We start from the raw sequence: 17,716 nt of genomic DNA, 5'->3' as shown, positions 1-17,716 counted from the left end.
GTCTACCTTCAAGGTCCAAACAGATCATAAACCCCTAAAGTGGCTTATGCAGATGAAGGGTGAGAACCCAAAACTGCTCAGGTGGTCCATTAGCCTGCAAGGGCTAGACTTTACCATAGAGCACAGACCCGGGAAGAGTCACGATAATGCAGATGGCCTTTCCAGAAGGTATGTTGACCGTCTGGATGAGGGTGTCTATCCCGTGGGAGATTAGGCACCCTCCCCCTCAGTCTGGGGGGGGGTGACTGTGATGCTGGAAATGCATCGGAGGGACAGGGCCTCCGTATCCTGTCCTTTACTGCTTTTCATCGTGTGTTCTGTTGTGTTTTCCGCGCAGGAGTTCATGTGGGACTCCTGGCGGTGCAGCTCTCTTTCTTTTGGTTTGGTGAACGGACCTGTGGGATACCCTTATGGCACCCATGGGTGGGGGTACAACCCTGTGCCCCTAGTGTATGTTTTTGGGCACCTGTTAATGGCCCACAGAGCAGGGTATGGGCTGGTGGCAGCTCCATGCTGAATTTGACAGGTGTGCGGAGTATCCTCCATTTTGGGATACCCTGGCCCTGCCATTGGGATCAGTTGATTCCTGATGGAAAACAAGATGGCCCCAGTGGCCTCTTGCTTTCTATTACCCATTACCTTGTTTTCCCAAAGTCCTGGGAAGCCCTGACTCTGTCCCTTCCCCCTGACTGGCTGTTGGGTGGAAGTGCCATATATGGTGTTGTTGTCAAGGCCCAGTCAGACTAGCTGGAGCCTTCCCGGTGATGTATGTTGTGGGTACCTCCTGTGGGTGGGACCTGGGTGAATAGAGTGTGTGACGAATATGCATTCTGTGTTGTGGGTGTCTAGTATCTGGTAGTTGACACAATGGGCCTGATCACGACCTCGGCGGTAACCCTTAAATTCGGCGGTAGCGCTATTACCACCGGATTTAAGGATCCACCGAATCAGCGCTTCGACGGATTTCGCCCCAGCTCTTGGCTGGGGGGAAACCCGCGAAAATTTGCGCTATTACCGGTAAGAGCGCAAATTTTCCCCATTGAGCCCAATGGGGAATGGGGCATTCCCGAATGGGCTCAATGGGGAATGGGGACTTCCAAGTCCGCCCAACTCGTGATGTCGCGCTATTAGCGCCGGGGGCTATGGCGGTCGCGCTAATAGCCCCCGCGCTAATAGCGTTAGCGTTACCGCCGAGGTCGTGATCAGGCCCAATCACTGAGACAACCCTGCCCGAAACCGGATGAATGCAGCTTGGAGTGTTGAATGGCTCGGTACTTGTCCCAATACCCATAACTTGTTGTGAGTGTCTGGAGAGAAGTGAATGGCCTGAATACCTCGTGTGCCTGATTGGCTGCCTGCCTGCCTGCATGAATGCCCGTAGTCGTGATTGGATGCTTGAGTGTGACCCAGCGGAATGAATGGGAGATCAACAGTATATCTGGGGACCTCTCACTGCTAGGAATCGTGTTCAGAAGCTGAAGTCCACTACGACGAGTAACTGGATTAACTGACGCTTGACCTTGAAGCCCTGCTGGACGAGAAGAATTGCTGTTGCTCTCCTTCACAATCTGAAAGCTGCTATGCATCCAAGGACTGACCCAGAGAGGACCTGGTAAGGCGCCCTCTTCCCGAGCTACGAGGGACCATCATGCACAGCTGATCCTTGCCAACGCTCCCTGGTAGACAGACCTTCGACAGGCTGCTGACCCGATCCGGGGACTGCTGCGGAACTCCAAGGAGAAGCACCCGGACTGTTGTGTGCCACTGTCGACGACCGCCGTCGCCGACAGGAGCCACCATGCTCCCGTTTGCCTAAGAACTTCAATTGATCATCGGATGCTCTTGTCTGCATCGGCATCCGCTTCTCTCCCGCTGGAGAAGGCCCGACTGTCGATGTGCCGAGGAGCATCCACTGGTGGGTTTCCCGCCACCTTCAGGCCGCAGAGACGCCGACGACTCGACGCCCTTGCTGGACCACAGTTCTTCATCATCTCTTTGCGGTCCAGAACTATCGTCACCGAGGTGCCCCGCACGCCTCTTCCTTGCAGGACGTCAACGCTCCGTCGTCGACGAGCACCGCTATACAGGGGCATAATGTATTTATGTATCATATTCATCATTGTTTTACTGTCATTAACGATTAGACCTGCATTCTTTATTGGTGCACAAAGCGTTCCTATCCCAGTAAACCCACCTAACGATGCACACATGAAGCCTACAAAGGCACCCAGACCTTACCTAGTCGTTCCAGTCCCTAGAAGGTCCGATGGTGGAGTGAATGAACTTGAGATGGATGTAATAAACAATGACACACACACTCTTGTGGTGACAAGCAAATCAAAAAGCCAGAGACAGGGTCGGCAAAGTATGAATGTGAAAAGGTTACTGACAATCACACGCATGAAAACATTGAATTCACATACACCAGGCCTAGTGTCAATGACAACAAAACCACAAACCAAAGCATGGGAGAAGAAAAGACTGCCTACTATGAGAAATCCCACTACAAGCAAAGTGAAAAGACAAATGGAAGAAGCTGAACCCTTGAAGAGACTAGAAGAGCTGAGGAACGAACCCGCAGAGACAACATTGCCGAGCATATATGTTCCAGTGAAAGGGACAAGTACAAGCTCCACTACAACCATATACAGGACCAATGCCAGCATGGATATGGGCACTTCTAACCAGAAAGCAAAAGATATACAAGGACAAGGAAAAAGCTGCCAGACTTTATCTACTCAAATGGCACAGATGAGAAGGCCTGCACCATGGACCGGGACACCTGAGATTCCTCCAGCAAGAGGGAGCCATACAGATGCATTCAGGGATGTGGTTATAGCGAACTACATGAAAACATTAAGAATCAAGAGAAGCATGCATGGAGATGACAGTGAATTAAACGATTACTTGGACAGCACAGCACATTTGGGAATCAACATTTGGTACCAGCACATGAAAGAAGTTGGAAGACGAAGTTCAGAAGAGGAATGCTTTGTGCACTCCGAACATACAGTATGGGAAAGTCCAAGATTTTTGTTGCTGTAAAAAATGATGTCCAGACAGCACACTGTCTTTCACACGTAGACATGTGCAAAACTAGAGGCCAGTTCATGGGCAGTGATGTCTCATTAAAATGGGCAACTGAAACAGCTTATCCTGATGAAGATGATTAGGTTCAAGACATAAAGACAAGAAATAGAGCTCAAACTAGAAATCACGTGATCAGATACGAGAAACCTGGAGTAAAAGGAGCTGAAATTACATGGAAAGTAAATCAGAAGCTAGATGTCCAAGGAAAAACTCCAGAAGAGGCTCGAAGTTGGAAGAACAGAGGCCAAATGCAGATTTGGGAAACTGTGCATTCACCAGATGGGTCGGAAAAAGGAGTAGTGATTTGCAGGGCATGGATGGTCCTCGGAGCCTGCAAAGAAGCAATTGAAAATTCACAAAGGTAATGCCAACCATTGTGGCCAAAGCTTGCAAAACTGCTGACATAGGTCGAAGTCACAGGAGGACCCTTGCAGATAGTACCACTGGAAAGCTCAAAATTGTGCTTCAGAAACAATGGCACAAGAAAAATGGGAGAGAATCAGAACTGTGGACAAATCTTTGATGCCCCAGGAATGATACATGGAACTACAGTTATTATGGATCATTACTGGGCATGTGGATCCAAAGCATACATCAGACTGCCGAGAAACTGTGGAGGTATATGCACAATAGTGAATGTCCATGTTCCAGCATTGGTGATCCCTAAAAGCGATTTGAATATTGACAGTTTCCCGAAAGCAGATGCTCACCTGTGGAAGAAGAGATCTGTGGAAATGATGACTCGACTGAAGAGAGAAAATTACTTCTCTGCCAAATCTGAAGAAGCCTTTCATGCAATCCCATATGAACATGGGCTGGTTAGCCTCACTTCATCAGTATTCGCGACAATCTTAATGCCAAGATTTCAAGTTGGAGCAAATACTAAATGGTTGCAGATAACCAGATGGGAGTTACTGCAGGCCATCAATACAACCATAAAGGGATTCAATGCAATCAAAGAAGAGCTAAGAGCCATCCGACTGATGACTTTCCAGAACAGATATCTACTTGACATGATCACAGCTGTGAATGGAGGTGTTTGTGCAAAAATCGGAGAATCATGTTGCACATTTATACCTTCTCACGATGAGGAAAATGGAACTCTAACAGAAGCCATATGTATGCTGACAAAACTACAGAATCAGATGATTGATGAAACTGAGGAAGTTGATGATGACAGTTGGTTTGGATCACTATTTTCATGGGTTCCACAATGGATGGCAGACACATTCAAGTTCCTGGGAGATAATAGTAATGATATTACTAGGATTCTGTGTCATCAAGATAATAATCTCTCAGTGCCAGAAAACTGCAGAGAAAGTCATGGGGATGAAGATCATGATTGACGTCAAGCCAGGATGCAAGCCCAAAGATCTGACTGATGAGGAAATAAGAGACTTTGTGAAATCTAGCATTCATGCACCTGAGGGAACGAAGTTTCTCTATCACAGGAAGCATCGAAATTATGTGGGAAGATGGGTTTACTGCAGCCCAAATGGACAATGTCAACTGATGACATGGAATAAAGACAAACCCGTAAGGACAGCAGAAAGTCTGAAAGGAGTCATAAAGATATGGACTCCAAAGAGACATTTTTCAGACCATCATGTACAGACCCAGAAGATAAAGAAGGAATGAACCTAGGCGGCAAAATGAAGATGAATACAGAAGAACCAAGTAAAATTGATCCAAAGAAAGAAGTGAAAGTGGTCGATGAATCGCCCACAGGGGGGAGTGTAGAGGAGGTCCCAAATAAAGCCTGCACTCCAACTGTCCATTTTGAAGTACCATGAATGTTCACACCGAGATATGTGATGTATGATGAGCAAATAAACCAGCAGAGAGCCGCAGTAGGGCTATGTCCAGTACCTATCAGAAGAAAAACACCTATTGAAGTACCAATAACAAGGAAACCATGTACAGTAATGTATCCATTAAGAAAACCGTATCAGCAAATGAAATGAAACAAAGATTGTATGTGTACATTCCCTGAAGAAACCAAAAAGGCCTTAATGGAAGACGAATGGTGACGTCAGAAGAACCCGGACTGACACATAGATAGAAGAAATGAAGACCAGAAAATGACGCAAACAGATGAAACGCCATGAACAGGGATATCGTGGACCTAAAGTGAAAGGACGATGGAAAAATGCAAGAGGCTTAAGCTGTAAGCATGGCAAATATATTTGACATGTTTACACCTGTAAATATGCTTGGAACCGCAAGAAAGCATAAGAAAACAGTGCGCCTCGCTATGCTTAGTAGAAGAATAGTGCTGCAAGTGCCACTATACATAATCTACCTCAAACGAAACACATTATTATAAGTGTATTTCCACTTTGCATAAGAAGCAGAATCAACCCAGGTTACTAAAGGCCACACGAGAAAAGCTTCACATTTAGCAAAACGAGAAGATACGGCTGAATCGAAACTCAGCAGAGGCAACTCGTGCCAGTAGAGCCAAGGTCATACCAATAGAAGAGACGAACAGTAGCTACATTTAATTGAAACTAAGAACAGAATATCCTGCCTCTGAAATGTCAAGATAAGAAAGAGAAGGCAGGTGGTGGGTGAAACGAAAATCAAATACACAAATTGATGGAAAAGAGGCAAATTCACGGTGTCCGAATCACGTGACCAGCCGAGCAAGAAGAAGCGAGAGTTCACACCTACGCATGGCACCAAGCCAGATGAAGATATCAGAACCTTTTCCAGACAGAAGATGCAGTTTCGAGGCCAACCACAGTGAAATAATTGACACATGGCTGCTAAAGTTATGATTGATTGTAGTAAGGACTGGAGGAAGGCCGGGTAACTAAGGGGCACCTTGCACCTGGCCGACCTTTCTGCGTGCTGCTAAGCAGAGTGGAAAAGTATGCATGGGGTTGGTGCCAACCCAATCACAATGGACCAAATAATATAGGGTCCTATAGTTAGTAGAACCAATGGGATGTCGTACTTTTAATGACGTCTGCAGTAGTCAGTTTTGAAGGAAGGGCTTAGATGCCCACCTGATTGTGTTTACCCAATCCCCTCACTCTGTTTCCATATACAGATATAGTACCTATAGTAAAGTTACCTTTTCCTAATCAATAGAATTGCATGTTAATTTTTGAGTATTACACATCAATGATGATGGGTTTTTAGTATAAATGTTACACGTTTTATGAAGTTTGTTGGAGTTGAAGCGAGAAGGAAGATCGCACCATTGTTGATATTCATAACTCCCCGTTTTTTGTACTTGTCATTAAACGGGCTCCCTTTGCTAAACCGTTTGAGTTGTTCTTATTGATTGGTGTTGGAGTAATAAATCTGCACCCCCATCCATCTAACGGGTGCTGCTATCTTGTCTTAAAATGCTTCCGAGCAAACTCTGACTCTATGTGCCAGTCGGGGGTCTCGGAGTACAGCAGCCAGATAAGAAAGATTGAAACCAGGTCAAGACTGTACCAGTGATACCAGCCGACTCCAGCCTGTGGATCATGGTAGAGTGGTCAATGGTGTTGAATGCTGCAGAGACAGCTAATAAAATGAGCACCCCTACACCACCATGATCCACTAGCTGTGCCAGATCATTAACTACGGAGACCAGAACAGACTCGGTGCACCAGCCAGGCTGGAAGCCTACTGGAAACATCTGCAGACAGCTCCACCATTATACGTGAATGGAGGATAGCACGGTGTAACACGCTGGTCTTGGAAGCAAGACCACGTGGAGCAACAGAGGTTTGAATCCTGGATTCTCGCTTAGAAACCGAACTCAGGTAAGGTATTAGGCACGTTATAAAAAAAATTAAATAAAAATACTAATCAGGTAGTTAATAGATGGATTGAAAAGTATAGCGTTCAAATCACAGATCTGTGGGACTCCACGTGATGATACAAAATAATAGGGTGAGGTCACCAGAGGTCCCATAGCTGTCCTGTACCTATGTATTCATGTCAAATTTGATCAAATTATCCAGCGGTTGAGAGGAAATTCCCATGCCTGGCAGTGTGGTCCAAAGCATTGCTTGATCTGCCGTGCTTACTAAATATGTGGTCCTCCAGATGTTTTGGACTCCACCTCCCATGGGCCATCAAGACTGACGAGGCTGGCTAGGGCAATGGCTGTTAAAGTCCAAGCTATCTGGAGGACTACATGAAGATTAACTGCACCACGCAAACACAGGTAAATGCAAGATTAAAGTATGATGTATACAAGATGGAGACAGCCTCCACACCTGTATGCATAGTTGGATATTACTAAATGTAAATTGATGCCCTGGAGAACTGTGACCAAATCCTCCTTCAATGAAAATAAGCTGGTCAACAGTGTCCAAAGGGGCGATAAGCCATTGGTAGTGTTGTTTCTCTATTGTATAGAAGAAGACAACTATTGCCTTCTTCCAACACACTGTGTTTTGCCCGGTGTGTAATACTGCATTAAAGATGTCTGTTAATAAAAGATGCCCATTGTAGTGGTGTCCATGGGTACCATGCCATCACCAGGCACTGGAGCGAGCTGCTCAAGATGCAAGGGTATGAGGGCCCTGAGCACCAGGTGAGATGTAAAGGGTTTATACTTGCACTTGGTTCTTCTCCCACCTCATGGCCAGTAGCACGGTGATGGGGGACATTTCTCACATCATCCAGAATCTCAAAATATGTAATCATCCAGGTGGCTGAGCCTATCAGGACCTCCAAGCCTGACCTCTCACACAACGAGGCTGGGGGCTTAGAAAAGCCCTTAGAATTTCTGGGATTTATTATAGCCTTGTAAACTGACAGAGTGTGTGTGGGTGTGGGGGGGCATTATAAGTTAAGGAAGAGGTCATTATCCTAAGCCATAATTACCGTTCCCAAGGTCAATAAGGATATTAGCACATATAGGTAACAGCAAAACGTGTTTTGGGTGGCAACTACACAACGTTAGTTTAATAGTAACTAAAATAAATAGCAAACAGTAAATTAAATTTGGTTTTATTTTATGCTATTTAAATAGCAAGATTGTCTTCATAAATTAAGCATTTTTATTGCAAACTTGCTTTTTGCTAGAACTGGTTTATCATGAGCATGCATTAGATGCAATGTAAATTAAACAGTTTTTTAAAAGAAAGTGAAAACATGTTTCCATGTTTTTATCTTTCTCTTCCCCACATCAAATTGGATGTTGCATTGAAATAAATATATTCACAGAGAGGCAGTGCCTTGTTCTAATAAATATTGCCCGGAATTAGCATTGTTGTTTCCCAGTCTGCTTTTGAAGTCAGCATGTTCAGAATTCAGTCACTACCAGTAGTTATTGACTGCGCTTTGAACATTCGGATTGGTGGAGAGGAGTGCTAACAGTATTGGCTGCCTTTAATGATTCCGAGGACACCTGCTGCAGTGGCTTCCTCCTGCTTGAAAAGGAGGCCGGGTATGCATTCCAGCATTTGCTGGCCAGGAGCTCCTCCTTCTATATTTTTCAATCATAGTCAGTAAGGCTAAACTCTGTTCCTCCTGGGTGTTGTTTTTCTGGCTGTAGTGGCTTTTTTTCTTTTATCCAATGTCAGCAGCTCTACAAACGCCTCAATTCAATCACTTACAGTCGTGTTCGGCTCTGACACATTTTTGATTAGCAAGGTCGCCTCTGTGACCAGTCTTCAGTACATCTTTGGAAATATTTGAATAATGTTAGTTCCTTGCTGGCATTCTCTTGTTCCCACCCTAAGCGTTCATGCAAAATCAGATTTGGCTGAGGTTGCTGTCCCCCCACAATGTAGCCACAATTCCCTGGTACCCCCATATTCAACAGTGCATGCACATATAGCTGCAAATTGATCTCCGGCATCCTCCAAATTCACGGTTTGAATGGTTGACTTGGGATCTTCCCATGTAATGTTGGCCTAATATTGCTGCTTCAACCGCCTGGTCGTCAATATTGGAGATTGGGTGGTCTATACGCCCCCTTTGAACCCTGCAATCACATGATATTTTTCTTCCCGGTCACGTTTACTTTGGATAGTTTCACCAGAATTCTTGACTCCCCATCCAAGCTGATGTCCTTCCCAGCGATTTGTCAAATGATGAAAATGCATCCTGTATCCTAGCAACTTTACGAATCCTCGCTGAAAATTGTATAGGTATCAATATTGCAGCGTCTAAAAACATGTCCCACTATGTTCTTAGCTCTATGTTTAGGGGCCATATAAGGAGTTTGAAACCGTGAGGGAAGTCGCTTGAGAAGTTCCAGTTGTGGCCGAGGAAGCACTGCAGTGATTGGATGGATCCCGCCTCTTGTGCACGGGTCGTCCTCCACTACAGCCAAGTGCTGACTTCCCTCTCCTCCCACTATTTTAGTTGCTTGGAGTGCAGGGTCGACCGGGCCACCATTCCAGGCTCTGCCGGTTTAACACTGTCTTCTCACCAGAAATCCATGGATCGCAGTCCGGATCAGGATGAGCTGGAGCAAAGTCCGGCCTATGGCTGAGAAGGAAAGAGAACATGGTCAAGCTATGTTCACACCAACATATATTCAGTCAAGTCTGCTTACAATGAGGACTTTATTATATATACTGTAAAACCTGGGAATAGGCTATATATTCAAATGAAAGGTACTGTGCTAGATAGCCTTATCTCCTACAAAATAAGTAATATTGTGTATCTGTACACATGTGACATTGGTATATAATTTACATAATTCAAAATGAAAAAGTAAAACTCATTAGTACGCATAGGTTATGGCATTTTATGTTACTGGGATTTATATGGCGCAATGCAATCATTTGCTTGGTCTTTCACATCTCCTTTGTAAAATGATTGATAAATAGGAAGCAAACTATAATGGATACACCTGTAACGAATGGGACTCAGTCATTTCCCTGGAGTTTGCCAAAAGCGGGGAGGTTTGGTGGTGAGATGCAACCCAGCATGGTAGTTTAAAAGACACTCTGCTAAAATCTCGATGGCGGGGTAAATTGCAAGACCTCCTTACCCCCCACAGATGTGACACCCTTCTAGGGGGGGTTCTGCAACCTATAGCTCTCCAGATGCTTTAGACTACGTGCCCCATGATGTCTCACCATTGACTATATGCTGAAAACTGCTTATGGGAGTTGTCGTTCAAATCATTTGGAGTGCCAAAAACTGCAGATCCCTGCACTAAACTTGTCATCATGTCCCAAATCACCCCAGCGCATCATTGCCCAGTGAGTATGATTTCTCAATAATGAGTTTACTGGGTAGGGATTTCCTCTGATGTCTGTGTTTAAGATTATGTAGGCACAAATTCCACTGAACAGTTACCCTCCTTCACATCCAAAGGGGGTGACAGACCACACACAATATAGAACAGGGAGAATGATTTTAGTCAATTAGAACATAAAAATGCATATTTTAATCATCATTTTACACAGAAACATCACATGTTTTCTAAAAAACATAAAAAACACAAAAATTCATATGTACTAACAATGAATGAATTTGTTCCAACACATAGTTCATCAAAAAACCCTCCCTTTCATTTTATTTGAAAATGGAAGTGGGGTTAGTACCGGGAGGTGCAGGGGGGATACTACTCATTAGCCCTTTCGACAATTCTTTCCCGATTTCTCATTAGGATTTTGCTCTGAGGACAATATTTAAATACATCGTTTTAGGTGCGCACCTTTTATATCTTGCATCAGCGTAATGGAAAATGCTCCTAGGAAATGTCAATTTTTAGGTGTTGATGATTCGTTTTTTAAGAGGCAAATTAATGTTTGTACTATTCACTTTATTCAGTTGGAAAAGCACAATTGAACGGAAGTTGCATACTTCACTTTAACATCTATCGACTTTCCTCTGGCATCACTTTTCATTTAAGCAATACAACCCAAGAAGGGCAGGCATTACCGGCCGGGTAATGCCCCCCCTTTTGGGGTTCTATTGCTATTAGTACCCAGCACGTTTTACCGGGGTACTAAAAAAATGACTGCCAGGGATCGGCGAGAAGTGACTAGTCCCTTCTCTCTTTCTGTGGCGGGCAGTCGAAGAAATGGAACTTGAGTGACGCAACGTGCATGTCCCTCGAAGACAGGTAAGTCTTTGCTGTGCTGGTAACGACCCGTCGACGGCCAATCAGATCGTTTGTTACAATCAGATTGTTCCTTGCTGGGTACTAACATAACTTTCACGCCCCACCGCCAGATTTTCCAGGGTGAGGAACATTTTTTTTATTTTTTTTATTCCGATGGGCGATGTGCTCGGTCCGGGCACATCTCCAGTCGGACTGAAAACAAAAGTTTAAAAACATTGCCATGTCCCTTTTCAGATGCTGGCGGCCATTGAAAACATGTTAGAAAATGGCCGCTGTCATACGAAAAGGGACCTTTGATTTTTATTGCGGTGGTCATTTTGTTGACGTTTTTATTTTCTTCACAACATCTGTGATCAATGCAGAAATGCACCCGGGAAAGGCGGATTCTAATTGGTCAATACGCCTTTCCAGGGTGCGAATATATATAAATGAGTCGACCGACTTTTAATGTACGACTTGTTCCCTGGTATTTCTTGTTTTACTACCTGCTATGCAATGTATTTTTTTAGAGGCTGGGGGGTAGTGGGCAGGGTTGTGAGGTAGCTTGTGGATGACCTTGCAGCCCACATGGGTAGCTTGCTCTTGGGCTTGGTAGCTATATTTTCTTGGCCAAATCACCCAATTTTTGTTTGTGCTGTTTTCATGGGTTGCTTTGTTTGACCGTTTAGTACCAGAGTTAGCACAGGTCCAGCTTTGCCACTGTAATATTTAGTTAGGGTGGCTGTTAAGCCAGGCTTAAATTAGAATGGAAGGTGCACAGTACCAATGGGCAACCGCTGTCTCATTCACAGTGTTTTTTTTAAGCCCTCATGAACCAGAGGGGAACGATTAACACCCCAAAAAAATAGAGGTTGGTAACAGACAGTGTTTCCAGAAGGCAGCATGGCCTGGGCAGAGCTATTCACCTGCTAGGGTCTCTGTCCCTACACCACTTAGTCACTGTCTCAATCATGACCCTCAATAACATATCCACTCCTATTGGTTCATTATCCTGTAGTCAAAACTCCCAAAATAGTGAAACGGATGGTCCCCCGCAGCCAATGGTATGCAGGCATTTTAAAATAATATCGGGAATGTTTGTTTAGATGTGGAGGGATTGCAGAACCAGCTGCAACAGCCCAAAGAGCTCAACAGCCTGCTGTCTCTCCTTCACTGGTTTCAGAATGTGCCCAAAGGTCACGTGCGCAGCACCCACGTGGCCCCGCTGGCTCCTCCCCCAAAAATGTACATAGCAAAATACACTTCTTAGAATAACCTTCTTGAAAAAATGTATTGTGCAGCAGCATTAAAGGCTTTCAGTGCATGAAAGTCAAGGCGAGTGCTGTTGATGTGGACTTAAAATTGAAAAGCAAGCCTAATTTGTGTGCATGCTTTGCATTTTATGAGGAATTGCTGTGACCTCCTAGAATCACAATGTAATGAAAATTTGCTTGATTTTTAATTTAGACCTGACTGTTGGATGTTGGGGCGAAGTTACGCTGCTCTCATTTGGGGGAAATGTTGTCACTCTACCCTACGCCTGATTTGCCTGTGTGACGCAACTCATCTGTTGCTGGCATGCAGGGCACCTCTGACACACGTAAACCTGCGAGAGTCAGAGAATTCAGGGGTAGGGCCAAGCCAGGGCCGAGACTGGGGGTTCGGCCTAGTTCTTGGGCCAAACACGAGGCCAGCCGGACGGAGGAGGGGCCTGTGTCAGGGGTTGGGGATCATGAAAAGGGGGATTGGGGCAACAAAATGTCTACAAGGGGCATGGAAAGGGTATAGAAGGGGCCTGGGTGAGAAAAGGGGGGTAAGAAAGGGGTGTATGTGGTGTTGGGGCAAGAAAAGGGGCAAGAACAGGGGTTGGAGGGACTAGAAAAGGTGCAAGAAAAAGGACTAAAAGGGGTTGAGGCAAAAAAAGGGGTGAAGGGAACAAGAAAAGGTGATAAAAAATACTGGGTGGCCAAAAGGGGCTATAGGAGACTGGGTGGCAAGGAAAGGGGCTGGTACTCGGGTATAGGGACAACGCTGGTGTTTTGGGAAGTGTGAGGGGCTGGGAGAGGAAAAGAGGGTAGTGGCAGTTTGGCGGGTGGTGAAGCGCTTGGGAAGGGAAGCTAGCCCCAGAGGAGCACTAAGACTTGGGAGGCAGTGCCTATGAGCTCTTTGTGCTCACTTGCCTATGAAATTGCAGGCAGTCGCTGCTCCGTTGGGCCGGGAAGCACTTATTTCCCAGGCCAATTAATGGGGCGGGCCAGGAAGTCAGGTAGAGTGCAATTTATTTCTTTTTTTTTAAATTCACATTTTTTCCTAGGGGCAGCCGGTGGGTCTCGTGGCCGGCCCGTGCTTTGGCTGCTCAGGCCAGAGCCCAAGGTTTGACCCGGGTCGTCCTGAGCCCTGTTATGCTCTCCCAACTCTGGTCACATGTCTACAGTGGCGGCCAATCAATGCCCGCAGTAGGGTGGCACCCTGGAGCTTGATCTCTTGACCACATGCCAGCCCTGCAACTGCATTCGTTTTTGCTTGCATGTAGACAGCACTTCAGTGAGCCAAAAATGTAAAACAAAGAAATGCGATGTACACCAAGAAAACACAACAAAGCAACTTATGGAATCTTAGACCACTTAAAGGGCACCACCCCTGCGGGTCGTGCTCGGTCTGCCAGTCTACGCCCAAAATTCAACAATTTCAAGTAGGACAAAAAACATGGTGTCTTAACGACATCTCCAACTGCAAGACCAAGCAAGTGGTGTACTGCATAGAATGCCCTTGTAAACTCTGATATGTCGGGCAAACCATGCGAAGTTTAGGTATACGAATCTCGGAACACCGATCAAGGATCAGGTGCAAAAACCTCACATCCCCCTCGTACAACACTATTTGGATAAGAAACATACCACACAAGACATCAGCTGGTGGGTTCTTGAAAGAGTACGGGATGGTCCTAACATTCAAGGACGTCTGCTGAACCTTGAATGCAGATGGATCCACAGATTGGATTCGGTGCAACAGGGCCTCAATGAACAGCAGATCTTTCCACCTTAGTGAGAGCCAGGTAATCTAGACACACGTTCACCATAAGAAGCCATTCATCTGTGTGTGAGCACGTCAGCCACCACCACAGATCCATGAGGCTGGTTCTGCCTTCCTTGCAGTGCATCTCTCTTTTTGGACCTCCACTTAATTTGGAGTGGGAAGATCATTCCCCCACTTCTAGAATACTACATGACTATCAGTATTGACCGCAATCTAACAAGTATCTTGTGCCGCAACACTGGGTTGTGGCTCTGCACACACATCCAGTTACATGCAGATCATTTCTCTCTTCCCTTACTTCTGGCTCTGACTCCCAATTGGGTTGAGATTTAGTCCACCACGATTGGTTCGGAGCCGCACACCCTCCAGCTCCATTTCCACGCTAGCAACTCCGCGCGATGGCGCCGCCATCCTGACCGCATACTTCCATCGGGTCATTTACACTTACCCACGGGGGTTCCATTTCAGAAATGGAACCCCGTTGCTCCGGTCTTTTTCAGGCCGTAGCCGAATAATGCACCGTAATTATTCATATTTCAAGTTCACCCATCGCCTCAGTTTTTGCTTTCCCAATAAACTTGCAATGCCTGCACGTTTGGAGAACTCCGCCCCCACTCACGCGATGCAACTTAACCATTCGGTTCCGCATTCCCACGGTTGCGACCAATCCAGCTCTGCCACGCAGCACGCTCCGATTGGCCAGCCTGCTCACACACCCTCTAGAATGATGCTTGCCGTGGTTATAGCCAACCCGGCTCCGCCACGTAGCACGCACTCACTGGCCAGCCAACCCACACCCCCCACAGCGAGACTTGTCTGGGTTACAGCATACGCTGACCACCAGACACTCGCTACAGTATAGCGGACCTACGCTGCACGGACACACTTATCCGCTCTGGCAGCATCACGCAGACAGTGCCCTTTGGAATTCATCCCAGGTAACGCAGTGTTTCGATTAGCTAGCCCCACTTTAGGCATATTCTGTGCCTTGTATCCCCTTTTTTAAATGTTTTCAACAGAACCATACACATGGTTCTTTTTTACTCAATTTAGTTGTGGGTACTACCAAACCCAGTTATGTCCAGAAAGAACTAAGGTATTGACACACAAGAATATTCTACTTATTACTGTTTTCTTGTATTATGATTTTTTACTACAGGGGCCTCCTATTTGCCCTGATGAAGGCGGTTCATTTAGAATAAATACTGGTCCAGCTGGTGAATTTGGAGTTGGATACTTTCTCCGCCGAAACGTGCACCACACGCAAGGGGGTTCATTTGCATCAATAAGGATGTTTTGGGGTCTATGAACTAATTGGTGCCAGGCCTATTTGTGATACCAAGAAATCTGACTATGATCCCCCTGCCACGTTGGCACCTGTAATATCATCTGAATAATTAGATGCCTTATTGAACACGGTGCACGGGTAGTACTCTACACCCACCTTTGCACTAAAGCATAGACTTTGTTACATGATCAAGGACTTTGCAGTGATTTATGTACTGAAGCAAAACTGTGATTTCCTTGATTCCTTTTTAGATTATTTGAGTTTTTCACATACTAATTATTTATAAATGTTTTTCTGTTCATGTTTGAATGTTTTTTATTTTAATACAAACCACGTTTATTCACCATCATGGTTGTATGTGATCTTCTTTGTCTAACCCTTATCTTCTTTCTGGACATTTCCATGGAGTAGAAACTTAGAGGTTTTTCCCATTAGTACCACCAATACCAGGATTCCCATCACTAGGATATAATTGTTTCATTTATTGATAACATATGGGAACACACCTGGTCAGTAGCAGTACTAACTTTTCTTGGTTCAAAGAAATGCGAATAGCCTGTCCCTCGCTTTTGGCTATGCAAAGATGTTCTGAAGCATGAGGGCGACAGATTGATATGTATGAGCAATGGCGGACCTGTGTAGAGGGAACTCTAGACATTTCCTGAGCAGCGGATGCCTCCGAATGTCTGACTAGTGCCGCCCTACAGGCCTATCGGCGTCACACATATTTAGAGACAGCCCCTCATAAATACTTAACTCATTTAGAAAGGACCAACTGAGTGCCTCTGTTTGGAAAAAGTTTGAAAAGGTGTTGTTTGCTGTTGCCATGTGAGCAACACACAGCTGTGCTGCTTGGCTAGCCTACCAGTGACAGCTCACTAAACACACTACATGCAACCAACCCTCCAAATTCTTTAGCATCCACCCTCTTCACCTTTAAAAAACGACTCCAGAAAATGATGTGTTGGGGTACCCGTAGGCCGCCGCTGCTTTATGTGGCTGGAGTTATTTTACAGGTGATCCTTAACAAAATAAAATCACAGCCCCAGTATTCAGCAGTGAGCTGGCATACTAGCTGCATCCCAAATAAGGTATAAATGCGTATTCCTCGCCAACGGTCTCCCCGATATAATACCTCCTAACCAGCCCTCTGTACGTCACTTTACTTTATGCAATAGGCTGAGTAGTGTGGGCTCCCTTTGCTACTGTTACCTAAAACCTACCTATGGAATAACATAGTAGACAGACCAGTTTTGTTTGTGGAAAAATTATAGGCCATAGGCATTTTATTTTCTTACGGAAAATACCCAATAAAACATATATCACAATAATTTGCTTTTGGGCACATTGTTCCAGCTTTGCAGTTGCCCAAGGCTTCTCCTCACCATGTCTTTGTTACCCTTGGGCATCTGTTCCTGGGCACATGCCGCCTACGACTTTCTTGGACCGTGTACCGAAGAAAGTACTCGGCGTTGCGGCTCCTGCCTGTTTCCTCTTTCTTTCGTTATCTTTGTAGGGTGGGTTGGGTGGTGAACGTTTTCCTTCGCCCTTGCCACGCCCTAGGAGCTTGCCCGAGAGAGGTGAGCTCCTTACCTGGTTTGTGCCTCCTACATTTCCTTGGGGCTACTTATACCCCCAAGCCCTTTTGTTCTTCCCTTGGGGGGCCGACTTCCCCCAGCCCCTATGCTGTTTTCCCCTCACACCTTTCCCTGTTGTTGCCGCGCTATTTCCTGCATCACCTGGGCAACGCTGAGTTGTGGGCTCTATTTGGTCGCCCCTTCCCTCGTCTTTCGCGCCGTTTCCCCCCCACCCTGCACCTAACCTCCCAGGCCCTTCATCATGCCATCCTTTGTACGGCCCGGGGCCTGGGGCATAGTTCAGTTGGTCACATATTGACTTCACTATGACACTTTTGGGTTTTCTTCCCTCCCACACATCGAGCTGGAAAATTTAGAGAACCCTCTGACCCCTCCCATAAACAGAACCTGGGACCGCAAACAAGTCCGCCAGGATCAGCGTGACCCCTTTTTGAGCTGTGCTTGGCGACCTTCCCCTTTACCTTAAGGGCCTGTCTTCTCGTGACCCAATGTCTAGCTGCCTCCTGCTCCCCCACACTTCCCACCCCCTTTCGCGAATCATCTCCCGCTCTGATGTTGCTTTTTGGGAGTGGGATGTCTAAACGCAGGTCCTGGTTGGTGCCGCTGCTAAGAGCAGTGACCACCAAGGCCTCCTAGGTTTGGGCAGTTCACCAGCATTTCTTTAAATTCTTTCAAGGCAGCTTT

At 45.8% G+C, this 17,716-nt stretch overlaps 1 protein-coding gene across 1 annotated transcript in view; it reads right to left on the bottom strand.

The window, feature by feature from the left end:
- Positions 1–8,036: 8,036 nt before the first annotated feature.
- LOC138521141 (coiled-coil domain-containing protein 102A-like) overlaps positions 8,037–17,716 on the bottom strand; it is a 34,731-nt gene continuing 25,051 nt past the window's right edge. The window contains exon 3 of the mRNA XM_069633715.1: positions 8,037–9,540. Within this exon, the coding sequence (XP_069489816.1) occupies positions 9,535–9,540 (6 nt within the window). The 3' untranslated portion in view covers positions 8,037–9,534. The remainder of the gene's footprint in view (positions 9,541–17,716) is intronic.

This window comes from Ambystoma mexicanum, chromosome 13 (assembly GCF_040938575.1).
Source record: "Ambystoma mexicanum isolate Mex_15411 chromosome 13, UKY_AmexF1_1, whole genome shotgun sequence".
In the NCBI taxonomy this organism is placed as follows: domain Eukaryota; kingdom Metazoa; phylum Chordata; class Amphibia; order Caudata; family Ambystomatidae; genus Ambystoma; species Ambystoma mexicanum.
Note: the sequence above shows the minus strand (reverse complement) of the source record. Positions and strands in the feature narration are given on the sequence as shown.